At 35.3% G+C, this 14,704-nt stretch overlaps 1 protein-coding gene across 2 annotated transcripts in view; it reads right to left on the bottom strand.

Annotated features, from left to right (window-relative positions):
- The window catches only part of LOC106090880 (aquaporin), a 133,098-nt gene that overhangs the window by 39,445 nt on the left and 78,949 nt on the right, over nucleotides 1-14,704 (bottom strand). For both annotated transcript variants that reach the window (XM_013257219.2, XM_013257218.2), the window contains one exon: nucleotides 7,232-7,425. In XM_013257219.2, the coding sequence (XP_013112673.1) occupies nucleotides 7,232-7,423 (192 nt within the window). In that variant the 5' untranslated portion in view covers nucleotides 7,424-7,425. The remainder of the gene's footprint in view (nucleotides 1-7,231; nucleotides 7,426-14,704) is intronic.

Here is a 14,704-nt window from a genome sequence, read left to right as displayed (position 1 = left end):
AACCGATCTCCCTTTTTTATTTCTTGGTATCAAGTGCGCAAATCTTATTTGATTTGGCTGAAATTTTACACAATTTTTTTTTTACATGACTTCTATTACGGTCTCCAACATTCAATTTAATTATGATCCAAATCGGACCATAACTTGATATAGCTCATGAGGTGTTTTGTAATGACTTCCAACAACAGTGTTTAGTATGGTTGAAATCGGTCTATAACCTTATATATCCGATTTCGTTGAAAATTGGCGTGACTTGTTTTGTTATGACTTCCAACAACAATGCTAAATTTGGTTCAAATGTCATATAAACCGATCTGCGATCTTGAGCCCCTAGAGAGCGACATAGCTCCAATAGCATATCAATTCTTTTCCTGTATATTGTGTTGCCCAAAAAGTAATTGCGGATTTTTTAAAAGAAAGTAAATGCATTTTTAATAGGACTTAGAATGAACTTTAATCAAATATACTTTTTTTACACTTTGTTTCTAAAGCAAGCTAAAATTAACAGCTGACAACTGACAGAAGAAAGAATGCCTTAAAAGAGATACCGGCAAAAGAGCTCGACAAATGCGATCCATGGTGGAGGGTATATAAGATTCGGCCTGGCTGAACTTAGCATGCTTTTACTTGTTTTATATCAGGCAAATAGTTCTGTTTATTGGATCTTTTTTCGATTGTTGTTGTTTGTCCAATTGTTATTGTTAGCGGCGTAATTTTGGCTTTGTTTGAAAACAACCCCATTATTTCAAATAATTACCGGTTATATTCTGAACTACCGTGGAACAGTCTTTAAGCCGAGTGCCTTTTACTCGAACAATACCCGATAAGTATCAATAGATCTGCTTAATTACTCCAGTTATTGCACAATATCAAAGCCCTTAAGCTTAACCCACATACTCTTAAACAGTATCAAGGTCTAATTGTAGCTAAACAGCAATAGCCACCGACATCGAGACAGACAAAAAACTCGTTAAAAGTCGGGCACGCAAAAAATTGGACGGATTTACGCACAAAAGTGAAACAATTTGCAATGAAATGTTATGTCGGTCTATCGTACGCACCGCCATGCCACTGGTGGGTAATACACTTCAATGCCCCCTCTGATCGAACGAAAGGCCGAGGTGAGAGACCAGCAAGCCACAGCAGCAACAACAACTAAAACCACACCAAATGCGAATTTTATAAATAACCGGTGACCAAAGAATTTTTAGAAGAAAAATCCATCGCAACTCTGAACAATCTTAAAATTAACGGATACACATAATTAAGCGTTAAAATTATATCTGTCAAATCTCAAATTAAACTCGTATTACAAATGAATCGTATAAATTAAAAACTTAACAAACCTTCATAGAAGAAAATAAAAAGAAAAAAAAAAAAAAAACAAATAAAGCAAACAGAAATCAAACGCAAAATATCAAGTGGAAAAAATCGAACATTTGCACTAATTGCATAAATGCATCGATGTCGCCATTTGTTCTACGCATGCGCGCGCGCTTTGAAGAGATTTTCCATGCGAACGCATGTCATCTAAAGCTGGGGCTGAGTGGTAGGCTGGTTGGCTGTTGGCTGCTGGCGGCTGGCCAGTTTGGCTGGCTGTTTTGCCAAAGAATGCAAGTTGCGCCTGATTCTAAAACGAATGCAAGAACTGCAAAAACAAAAACAACATAACACAAAGTCGAGGCAACTACGTCGATAAGAACAGAACCCAAACCAGTTTCTCAAGGCGTAATTAACGAACAATGATGCTGATGATGGTGTTTAGAGCGAAATAAAATAAACCGAAAACATAATAAATAAAGTTCGCTAAATGAAACAAATCAAATTCACCGATTAAATCTAACTAATTCAGTCGGCCAAGCAGCTAAACAGTCAAACAAGCCACCTTGCAGACAGCTGCTTAACCAACCAACAAATAAGTGAACACTCTTTTGGGGGTTTACAAGAGATGACATTTAAATCAATTGCATTGACAAGTTAATTAGCAACGAATTTAGGACTAAAAAATAGTTCGATTTACAATTTAAATTGAGAAACGTTTCTAAAGTAGACGTGTTTACATTTTAAAAATTCTTACATTTATTTATGTGTGCACTCACATACGACTTGTATTGTCCCAGGCAATGTTAGTCGAAAGCAACGTTGTATGAATGTGATTGTTAGGCTAGGTTAGTGTCTAAACCTACTCGTTTAGGTTATAATTTATTTTGTCGTAAGATACCGACTACCCGTTTGACAATTTCAATTTATAAATCAAAATATTTCATTAGAAGGTAATCGTTTTTAAACGACACAAGAGGTTAAGGCAAAGTCTGACATTTAAAATCAACGCTTACACTAGCTTATACTTTTTTGAACCTGATTTAAGTGTGAAAAGCGATAATTTTGAAATATTCCTGTAACATTAGAGGATTACTGAACTTATTGAATTTCTAGAAAGATCGTACAAAATTTTAATTCATAAGCAAATAAAACTCGTCTGTTTCCTGAGTTTTGTTTACGTTTTTATCTTAAATTTTATCTTAAAGAATTTCGGTTTTAGGCACTATGAATATTTTATAGCGATTTTTCGCCATTAATTCGCAATCAAGAGTTTGTGGGCTTGATCTAATAGTTTTTGCTGTATATATGATGAATTTATGTTAAAAAAAGTGAAAACTGGGTAATAACACCAGTGATGCCAGCAAAAGGTGTAAAATAAAGTAAAAGCGTGCTACGAGGCCTGATAAAAAATAACCGATATTTTAAAATTTTCAAAAAGTATTTATTTATTCATCAAAAACTATATTTTCCCCTTCAAAACAAACCCCACAGATATTATTTTCCAAATTTTCCTTGAAACACTTTTGAAGCTTGCTTTTTGGTTACACAAAACTTAATATATTACCAACATATATTTATAACAGACATGTGTACCAATGTAACAGAAAAAATGCGAAAATCAAACGTACTTAACTCACGAAATTTTAAAATAACGGTTATTTTTATCAGAACTCGTACACAGAAAAACAAATCGGTTTCGATCACGAATTTAATTGAGCGAATTATTATATATCACGAAAATGATAATGTCAATCACCGTTTTTGAAAAAGTAATTTAAAATTTTTCAAATGCATAGTCGATTAATTATTGAAACTTTTTGAAAATTCCAATTCGTTTCTTTATTTGGTACACAGATGTTTACCTCCCGGAACATGATCTTGAACTGCGTTGTTAGAGCAAAGGTCCGTGGGCACATGCATTAAAAAACACTCCCACATTCTCTTCAGGTGTCGGTTAGGGGAGCCCTTTAGATATGTTTTTGTTGTCGTAGCAGAGTTTTGTGCAATGGGGCGGCAGCCCTTGGCCGTTGAAGGACTCCATCGGGTTGATCCAGCACGTAGAAACGGCGGTCAAGAAGGGCACAAAATAGCATTAAATTTAATTTATTTAAGCACCATATTGAAAATTTCTTAAGACTCGATTAGTAAATGTTTGAGTCAGTTAAGTTTTTAATTGAAAACTAAAAATTTTTCAATCACGGTTGTGATTAAAAAATTTTTCAGGTTGAATTAAACAATTAATTGAATCAATTAATATTTTAATTACAGAAATTTCAATCAAGACTGTAATTGAAACAAGTAAAAGCGTGCTAAGTTCGGCCGGGCCGAATCTTATATACCCTCCACCATGGTCGCATCTGTCGAGTTCTTTTCGCAGTATCTCTTTTTAGGCAATCAAAGAATAATGAATAAGGACGGAGGAGAAGGAGCTATATCAAGCTATAGTCCGATTAGGGGCTCAAGAAGCAAAATCGGGAGATCGGTTTATATGGGAGCTGTATCAAGCTATCGACCGATTCAGACCATGGGAAAAGCCGTTGAACAAAATTTGTGCCAAATCGGTTGAGAATTGCGCTCTCTAGAGGCTCAAGAATTCAAGATCCCAGATCAATTTATATGGCAGCTATATCAGGTTATGAACCTATTTGCACCATACACATCACAGTTTTTGGAAATCATATCAAAACACCTCATGGAAAATTTTAGCCAAATCGAATGAGAATTGCGCCCTCTTGCGGCTCAATAAGATCCAAGATCGGTTTATATGGTCGCTATATCAGGTTAAGGGCCAATTTAGACCATACTTCGCACAAATGTTGGAAGTGATGTCAAAACACTACGTGCAAAATTTCAGTCAAATCGGATGAGAATTGCGCCCTCTAGAGGCTCAAGAAGTCAAGACCCCAGATGGGTTTATATGACAGCTACATCAAAACATGGACCGATTTGGCCCATTTATAATCCCAACTGACCTATACTAATGAAAAGTATTTGTGCAAAATTTCAAGCGGCTAGCTTTACTCCTTCAAAAGTTAGGGTGCTTTCTACAGACAGATGGCCGGACGGACGGACATGGCTAGTTCGACTTAAAAAGTCACAACGATCAAGAATATTTATACTTAATGGGGTCTTTGACACATACTTCGAGGTGTTACAAACAGAATGGCGAAATTAGTATTCCCCCATCCTATGGTGGAGGATATAAAAAATCATATTAAATTAACAAAAAGTGATTGAATCAATTAGTTTTTTTTTAACTGATAACGATTTTATTTCGAATTAAATTTTTAATTGAACATTTTTTGGCGATTTTATTCTGTGTAAGTTTGGCGGGGCTAAATCTTTTCTACCCTCCACCATGGATAGCATTTGTCAAGTTCTTTGCCTGGTATCTCTTTGTAGACAAACGAAGCATACGGGATACGTTTTGTTATGCTATTGGAACTAATTTTATGGACCGATTCCGACCATATTGAATGTTGGAAACTATGGTAGAAGTCATTATGGAAAATTTCAGCCAAATAGGATAAGAATTGTGGCCCAAATCATGAAGTAAAATCGGGATATTAGTTTATATTGGAGCTATATCATTTTATGAATCGATTCAGATAAAATTGGATAAAAATTGCGTCCACAAGAGGCTTAAGAAGTATTAATGGGAGCTACATTAGATAATGAGCCGATTAAGAACATTCAAGAAATAGTTGTTGGAAATCAAAACAAACCACTTCGTGGTAAATTTTACCCAAATAGGATGAGAATTGCGCCCTCTAGAGGCTGAAGAAGACAAGATCCAAGATTGGTTTATATGGCAGCTATATTCAAACTTGAACCGAAATGGCCCACTTAAAATCCCAACCGACATACATTATTTGAAAGTATTTGTGCAAGTATTTGAGCGCCTAACTTTTATCCTTCGAAAGTTATCGCGCTTTCCACAGACTGACGGATAGACGGACGGACAGATGGACGGACATGGCTAAGTCGACTTAGATTGTTAAGACGCTCATGAATATATGTACTTTGTTCGGACTCAGATCAATATTTACATGTGTTACAAATGAAATGACGAATTTAGTATACCCTATGGCGCAGGGTATAAAAGTTGTAAAAAGTATTAATATGAGTAAAATTTTATGTAAAAAGAAGTTAAAACAGAACTAGCTTCGTTTCTTTGAAAAATGTTACGAATGATATACGATTTTAAATATACTATTTGCGTTCGTGATTTAGCATTTGAATTACTCTTGAAATAGGTTAAAAACAATGGATGTCGTAACAAAACACTTTGTGCAAAACTTTAGCTCAATCGGGCAACAATTGCGGCTTCCAGTGGTTCAAGCAGTTAAATCAGGAGATCGGTTTATATAAGAGCTATATCCAAATCTGAACCAATGTGGCCATTTGCAATCCTCAACGGCCTACATCAGTACGAAGCATCTCTGTAAAATTTAAAAGGCTAGCTTTAGGCGTTCGACCGCTATCGTGATATCGACAGACGGACGGACATGCCTAGATCGACTTAAAATGTCAAGACGATCAAGGTGTACATACTTTAAGGGGTCGCATATCAATATTTTGAGGTATTACAAACGGCATGACTAGATTAGTATAACCGCATGCTATGGTGGTGGTTATAAAAACTAGGAAAATCCAAACCATTGGCGTACAATAGTGGGGCGTCGCCGCAGAATGTCTTCGCTCCGATTGTCTAGTTGCCGATTTTGTTCACTCAACAAAACGTCTGCAAAAAGATGCTCCCAGATTATTGGGATAGTTTCACCTGTCCGTAAATGGAATTCTTGTGGATAAATACACCTATAAAATTTTTGTACAATCTACTAGGCTAGTTTAATGCTCCCCATGCAAAGCAGTGCCTTCGAATTGTGATTTCTATATTAAAAAACACATTTTTTAGAAATAGTAAAAAGCGTTATGTAAAAGTGCAAAAAGAGTTTTCTAGAGCCTTTTTTGTTTGGCACTAGATTGTATATTCGGCTGTTACGAAACCTAAAAAATGCCAAATATGGTGCGATAAGAACTAAATTGGCATCCCTGATTAGCAGAACTTGATAATAGAATTACGACCTATGACAAGCCATGTGTTCCTTATATTACATATATGTGTGTCTGAAATGAATGGTATGTATGCAGTTATATTTAAGGGGAAAAAGAGGAGCCATAAAGATCGTATCAATCGTTTGATTTGATTTGCAGATAACTTTTTGCTAAGAATTTTTATAAAGAAAATGAGTAGCCAACATGGCGTATGACTTATGTCATATGTGGGCATAATTATCGAAAAATAATCATACGCACCCACGTCCAATAACATTAACAAATATTGGGTGTTATAAACGTTAAGTTATCTTTTTTTAGCTGTACTATATAGCCGTGGAAATAAACTGAAGTCGAGGCCACCGTGGCGCAGAGGTAAGCATGTCCGCCTATAACGACGAACGCGTGGGTTCAAATCCCGGCGTGAACATCAGAAAATGCATTCTTTTAATATATTTTTTAATATATCGAGCCATTCTCTCGGAAATGGTGTAAGTGATTTTTTTTTTATTTTCGTGTGTCCGCAATATGTCGCTTGCATCAAATTGCACATGAAATAATTGACTATTTTAACAAAAACAGGAGTTTTTTAATTCCTTGGATTAAGTTATGTCGTGAGGTTGAATCATAGAATATTAAGAAGAAAAATTAAATGCTTCGTTTTTTCAAATGTTAGACTCTTCTTTTGGTGATGGTGTCCTTAGCAATTTTCTTTTTCCTTTTTACCGATCGATCGATAAATATCTACTTTGATACCCTTGATTTTTGTTCCCTTTTCCCTGCGTATACAAGTTCCGCGGTAATTTTGGTATGAGTCAATAGTAAGGCACATTCTTTCTTTTGTACATACCTGTGCCAAAGTGGCTACTGTTAAACCAAATGTAAATGCTATCTGCGGTACGGAAGGGGCCGCATCTAAACCACCCGTGCAACTTCCAACGCCAATGACAACCAGGAAGAAGGTACCGATGAGTTCGGCCAACAGCTGTCGCCAGATTTTTTTGTTATCCGTGATATCCTTGACACCAACAACGGCCGACATATCTGCAGAAGAAAAACCACCAAGCAAATAATTCACAGTTCTTGTTTTTGTTTTCATTAAATGCAACATGCAATTTGGTTAGTGGCGGGAAGAGTACGTTTTTCATATACGTGGGCATATTTGCAGTATAGAAGCTGTAAATGTTCAAAACTATATGAATTGGATTACGTATGCAAATGTGACCCATTAAGCAAATTGCTCTTAAATTTGCGTTGCTACCTAAAGGATTTAAAGCGAGAGTGTCTGCAAAAATGGATAATTGAACAAATCGATAAACTAATTGCTGTGCATAGATGGGGGATCATTGGTAATTTGCTAACTGGCAGCTCTTTTAGTAGTTTTAGTTTTTTACATAAATTGAAAATAAATTTCATTTAAAAAATTCTTCTACTTGCCGCATTATCTCTGCTGCGGAAAATGAAACACCTCACATATCTGCCAATAGCACATTTAATATTGAGTAACTCTTTATTGGTTCTACAATTGATTATGTTTACGATGAAGTGAGGGATTAAGTCCCATGATGTATTGTTAATAAGCACGAGAGCCACCTCCGGTTGCCCATTTAATGTCCAAAAAGTGTAAAACATGAATTTATATCGAGATAACGTAAAACCAAATAATAAATAGGCCTCTCATGTGCGTGGTGTATACGGTTATATGGAGAAATTGACAGTTAATGTCTGGACTCATGAAACTATTTGTTTTATTGTTTTTAGCTTAAGGCTGCGTGAACTTGAATAGTATTTAGTTAATGATAAAGCCAACAACTGAAAGTATTTTTGTGTTTGGATATTTTCCCGAGTTAATGGTTGTTTTAGCGCTTGAAAGGCATGTGAAAAACAATAAAAAACGAAATCATTGATGTTATGAATGGATCGCAATGGCCACTGCGAATGGTGGATGACCAAACAAGTGTAAAAAATACTAAGGTCATAAATGTGTCGCCACCAGATGTGGAGCAAAGGACAAAATTATAGTTTTCAAAAAGTGGCAATTATAGCAACAGGCCTGTTTAATTTTGTACAATAGTGTGAAATTGTGAGGAAATGATAGCTATCTGCAAATGAAAATTTTGCCCATGAACATTCCACTAAGGAACGGGGGCAAACTTCTCACATATCAATGAGTGCTGTCCGATTCAAGTTTAAGCTCAATGATAAGCGACCTCCTTTTTATGGCCGAGTTCGAACGGTGGCCACAGTGCGCGACACTTCTTTGGAGAGAAGTTTTAAAAGTGTTGCCAGCATTAGGAGGGGAAAACCACTTTTTATATATATCGCGCTTTTCCTAATTTCACCCAAAGCGATAAAAACAGGTGCCTTTTTGGGCTTAAAAAATCAAATCGAAATATAGGCTTTTATAAAATGTCAAGAATAGTGTCTATTAACATAAATATTTTCTAATAGGTTCTAAGTATTAAATTTCATCAAGAAGCTACACTTTATGAGCATCGATTGAAACAAAAAAAAAAAAACAAAAAAAAAAAAAAAACAAGTAAAAGCGTGCTAAGTTCGGCCGGGCCGAATCTTATATACCCTCCACCATGGATCGCATTTGTCGAGTTCTTTTCCCGGCATCTCTTCTTAGGCAAAAAAGGATATAAGAAAAGAGTTGCTCTGCTATTAAAACGATATCAAGATATGGTCCGGTTCGGACCACAATTAAATTATATGTTGGAGACCTGTGTAAAATTTCAGACAATTCGTATAAGAATTGCGCCCATTGGGGCTCACGAAGTAAAATAGAGAGAACGATATATATGGGATCTGTATCGGGCTATAGACCGATTCAGACCATAATAAACACGTTTGTTGATGGTCATGAGAGGATCCGTCGTACAAAATTTCAGGCATATCGGATAATAATTGCGACTTCTAGGGGTCAAGAAGTCAAGATCCCAGATCGGTTTATATGGCAGCTATATCAGGTTATGAACCGATTTGAACCTTATTTGACACAGTTGTTGAAAGTAAAAATAAAATACGTCATGCAAAATTTCAGCCAAATCGGATAGGAATTGCGCCCTGTAGAAGCTCAAGAAGTCAAATCCCCAGATCTGTTTATATGACAGCTATACCAGGTTATTGACCGATTTCAGCCATACTTGGCACAGTTGTTGGATATCATAACGAAATACTTGGTGCCAAAAATTCATTCAAATCGGATAAGAATTGTGCCCTCTAGAGGCTCAAGAAGTCAAGACCCAAGATCGGTTTATATGGCAGCTATATCAGGTTATGGACCAATTTAAACCATACTTGGCACAATTGTTGGGTATCATAACAAAACACGTCGTGCGAAGTTCCATTTCAATCGGATAAGAATTGCGCACTCTAGAGGCTCAAGAAATCAAGACCCAAGATCGGTTTATATGGCAGCTATATCAGGTTATGATCCGATTTGAACCATACTTGGCACAGTTGTTGAATATAATAACAAAACACGTCGTGCAAAATTTCATTTCAATCGGATAAGAATTGCGCACTCTAGAGGCTCAAGAAGTCAAGACCCAAGATCGGTTTATATGGCAGCTATATCAGGTTATGGACCGATTTAAACCATACTTGGCACAGTTGTTGGATATCATAACAAAACACGTCGTGCAAAATTTCATTTCAATCGGATAAGAATTGCGCACTCTAGAGGCTCAAGAAGTCAAGACCCAAGATCGGTTTATATGGCAGCTATATCAGGTTATTGACCGATTTGAACCATACTTGGTACAGTTGTTGGATGTCATAAAAAACACGCCGTACAAAATTTTATTCCAATCGGATAAGAATTGCGCACTCTAGAGGCTCAAGAAGTCAAGACCCAAGATCGGTTTATATGGCAGCTATATCAAAACATGGACCGATATGGCCCATTTACAATACCAACCGACCTACATTAATAACAAGTGTTTGTGCAAAATTTCAAGCGGCTAGCTTTACTCCTTCGGAAGTTAGCGTGCTTTCGACAGACAGACGGACGGACAGACGGACGGACATGGCTAGATCGACATAAAATGTCACGACGATCAAGAATATATATACTTTATGGGGTCTCAGACGAATATTTCGAGTAGTTACAAACAGAATGACGAAATTAGTATACCCCCCATCTTATGGTGGAGGGTATAAAAAACAGGTTTTGATGGTACCCTACACCACATAGGGAATGCAGGCTAAATAGTCGAAATTAAAATATCCTTAAATTTGAAATGTAGAATTTCGATCAAAGTTCTTTGATATTGTGGGAGCAAAAATTTGAAAAGACCCGTTGATAAATGCGCTTGCAAAAAGGGCCTATTTGTAATAAATTTTTTTTTAAAAAAAAAATTCATTTAAACTTTTTCTAAAAACAAAATTTCAATGACATTTTTTCTTAATGAAAATTTTTCAATGAAATTTTTTTAAGGAGAAAAAACGTATCGGTGAAAAATTCTCTAAATATACAATTTAGTCCAGGCATACCTCGAAATAATTGTTTTAAAGACAAAATTTCAATAAACTTGTTTTAATATGTCAATGAAATTTTCTAAAGACAAAAAATTTATATATCTAACGACAAAAGATTCAACAAAGTTTTTTTCAAAGAAAAAAACAAAAAAAACTATAAAATTTTTGATAAAAATAAAAAATAAAATGTCGTTGAAAATGTTGGATGTCCTCTTGGTAGAAATATATGAATTGGAATAATTTTTTTCTTGCTGCATTACAAATTAAAATACTTTTAAGATCAAAGTTTCAACCTAAAAGACATACCTTTATTGCCAACTCCTACTGACGAGTTTGGGTGAATCCAAACGAAATCGCGATCTAGGAAACCAGTCAAATTCTATTACAAAGCAAAAAACACATTTCTCGTCTATCTTGAAAAAAGGGTTTTTTGATTTCTATGCCAACAATGTCCGATTGTATAAAAATAAAATTTTAAGAAAACTTTCTCTAAAGACCATTTTGCGATCAAAACCTTTTTAACACAAAATTTTAAAGATATTTCTAAAAAAAAATATACATGTATATAAAAGTTTTCGTGGAAGACAAACATTTAAAAAAATTTCTCTAAATAGAGAATTTTTTTAATTGAAAGTTGTAAATTTTGAACACTTTTTTGCCTAAATCTAATCTTTTTTGCCTTATTCACAAAATGTCAAATTCCCAAATTTTGATAAAACAATTCGAGCAATGTCCGTATGTCCGTTTCTGCGAGAAAATCCATTTGTTTGGTTTTTCTGATATTTTGACTTTTAACACAACAGCAACAATCTATCTCTAGAGTTCATTTATTTAGGTGTTTTAAACAGGGAAAAGCTGCAGTAGTGCTCTTTACCTTCTTGATGGTTATGCCGCTTTTCACTTTGTCGAAAAACGCAGCACACATGGGCAGCGTGTGTAATAAACAACAACAACAAAATGAAAACACCAGTATGTGGGTGTGTGGCCAAAACCCTTTTTCCTCATTTTCTTTCCAAAAATATTCTCTTTCATTTTATTCCTTCTAACATACCCATCATAAATTAAGCAACAGTAGTTTACAGCACACAACAGGCTTTTCAGCAGAAGGACTGCTGTTCTGAAATTGCAAAGCTACTACCGTAACAGCAACAAAATTCATTACTAACAGTCGACAGATGGCGTTTGCTATTTTCAGCAGACTTTTTTCCATGAGTGTAGGACTTACAAAGTCATAATACTATGGGCATATTGAGCAATAATTGTATGAACTTTTATTTTTATCCCACTTCCTATCCATCAAAAATAGATATTCGGCCGATTATAATGGGTTCAAAAGAGAATTTGAACAGAATGTTTTTTATAAATCTGGTTCAAAATTTATTTTCTTGAAATATCTAATAATTATATCTAATTAATGTTTGCGTACTATTTTATGGAAAAATGGCATATAAATCCGATTTTCAAAATTGGGATTATATGCTGTTGAAATCATATAATCATTTTGAGACAAATTAAAAAAAATTTTTTGCCCAACCGTCTTCAAAATACTGAGGCCATTTTTTTTTATGACCAAATATCACCTCCGGTGGGTCCATTCCTGGACCCAATAGCTACTTCAATTATCCATAAACAAACTGCAAGTATTGTTATCCGTTGCACAGTTATCGAGGGATTTTGAAATTTTTTCGATTTCGAAACATAATAAGAAGTGGCGAACGTATATTTGCAACCGAAATTAGCTTTTATTTTATTCATTTGCAAATAAGAGTAGGTTCTGTTAGGTTGAAAAGAGGGTGCGGATATTAATCCTCTGTTAGGGTATTGAATATAATAATAGTAACTAAACGAAAACAATAGTATTACGTATGATGGTGCTTGCCAGCAATCCGATGGCACACCTACAATCTAAAGAATAACTCCGTATTCATGGCGGTAAAAAATTGCACTACCATTTTGAGATAAGCGAATTCTCCAATATTAGATTAGTAAGTATTTAACATAGTTGTTTATATAATTGGAACAAGGGCCAATTGATTATTATATATTTTTATGCACTTTGCCATTTCTGTGTGTTGCTGTTGGTCGCTTTGCGTGTTTGTATGGGCTATTGAAAACAGATTTCGCAGGTATTCTACTGATAAAATATTTTGTGTACGAATTTATAATTTGATAATTTTATATCAAATTATTATCAAATTTGCCCACTGAGGAACAGCGTGAATACTTTTCTCACATCGATGAGTGCTTTCGACACAAGTTTAAGTTCAATCATAAGGGGCCTTAATGGCGTGCTGCTAGCGACAGCACAAATGACGCCAGCACTAGAAGCAGAGAATCATCGTTCGAAATTTTTTCTTCGGGATTTGAACCAAGAGGTTCAACGTCTAGGGCATGCAAACCTACGCTGCGCTACGGTGGCTTCCAATATCAAATAATGGATATTCAATTTGTCCGAACGTAGCACTACTTTACTTGTTTAAGTATGAGATTCTTTCTAAATTCGATCCTCTCAGATGAACCTTCTTAATAGTAATCTAATTGTCAATCATTCTCCAGCAGTCCCAGCGAATCTATAGATGGCAAGATCACGAACAATTTTGACGCCTTCTCAGAGGATTACACAAGCCGAAACATTGGGTTACCGAGCCATAAGGAAGTAAGGGGAATTAAAAGGTCAGACAATTTGGCGGTGAAGGCCAGAGTACTGCCGTCAATAAACTTGGTTAACCCGAAGCCTTTCGGGTCGACCTAGTCCGAGATAAGGAATTGGGTGACGAATAGTCTTGGGCAAAATCGTTCATCAAAGTGATCGATCCTTTTCGGTCCGTTCCGATAAAGGAACTAGTACCAATTTATCGTTCCATCGTTCCATTTAGTTCCTATGCCAAAGAAGCCAGGCATGCAAAAAAAGTCCACACAACACAATTGACAACAAGAACATTTAGTTATTTAGTTGTCTCAGCATTGTGGGCAACTTGTCAAGCTTTGTGGCCTACCGTGAGGACTGGAGAACATGAGAAAGATTTGAAGTCCAAGTTGCGCCCATTGAAAAAGGAAATCAAGGCGGTTACTAAAGTAGCAGGTAAGATTTACTTAGATGTTTGATAAAAAGTTTTTAATGTGTTTTTTTTTTAACTTTTAGGAGGGCGACTAGTTGGTGGCTGTAGTTATCAAATATCTACGAGTAGAAGCCCAGGAAAGCGGTGTTTTCCCCGGAAATGCTTTGCGCGAACGCTTCTTGAATGTGGAACGTGTGGCACGCACTTAGTACTTTTTGTGCTATTTACAATCCTTCTTTATCCTTACCGCTGACGATACTATTTCACAGGATGAAATACAAAATAAGATATTTGACTTTAGGAAATTATATTAGATTTAATGAAGGCGTTGAAATAGATAAACCTTCAGCAAGGCGATCCTCGGAAAATAGCTAGCGATTGGTTAAAGGAAACTCGTTTACTGCTTGAAACACAAAAAGCTGCCAGTAATTTTGTTAACTTAAATTGTACTGTATGATTATATTTTAATTTAAAAACAAAAAAATCAATAATTAGAATCAAAGCAAATCATAATCACAAACCCAATCTAGAAAAACATTTAAATTTATCAAATTGTTTTCGGCAAAAAAGGAGATTATGATTTATTTTGAAAATGTCAATAATAATTTGTTTTAAGTTATGCTTTACAGACTGCCTTTTAAATACAAGGCTTTTAATTTAGCTGTGTGCATATTAACATATCTTGCAATGATCACTAATTTAGTTGAATTTGAAATGGAAATAATAAAAATAAAAACTAATAGCCTGTGAAATCAGTTTATGATTTCATCATTTTCGAT

The sequence above is a fragment of the Stomoxys calcitrans genome, chromosome 2 (assembly GCF_963082655.1).
Source record: "Stomoxys calcitrans chromosome 2, idStoCalc2.1, whole genome shotgun sequence".
NCBI classification, from domain to species: Eukaryota; Metazoa; Arthropoda; class Insecta; order Diptera; family Muscidae; genus Stomoxys; species Stomoxys calcitrans.
The sequence above is the reverse complement of the archived record's forward strand: the minus strand, read 5'-3'. Positions and strand labels throughout refer to the sequence as shown.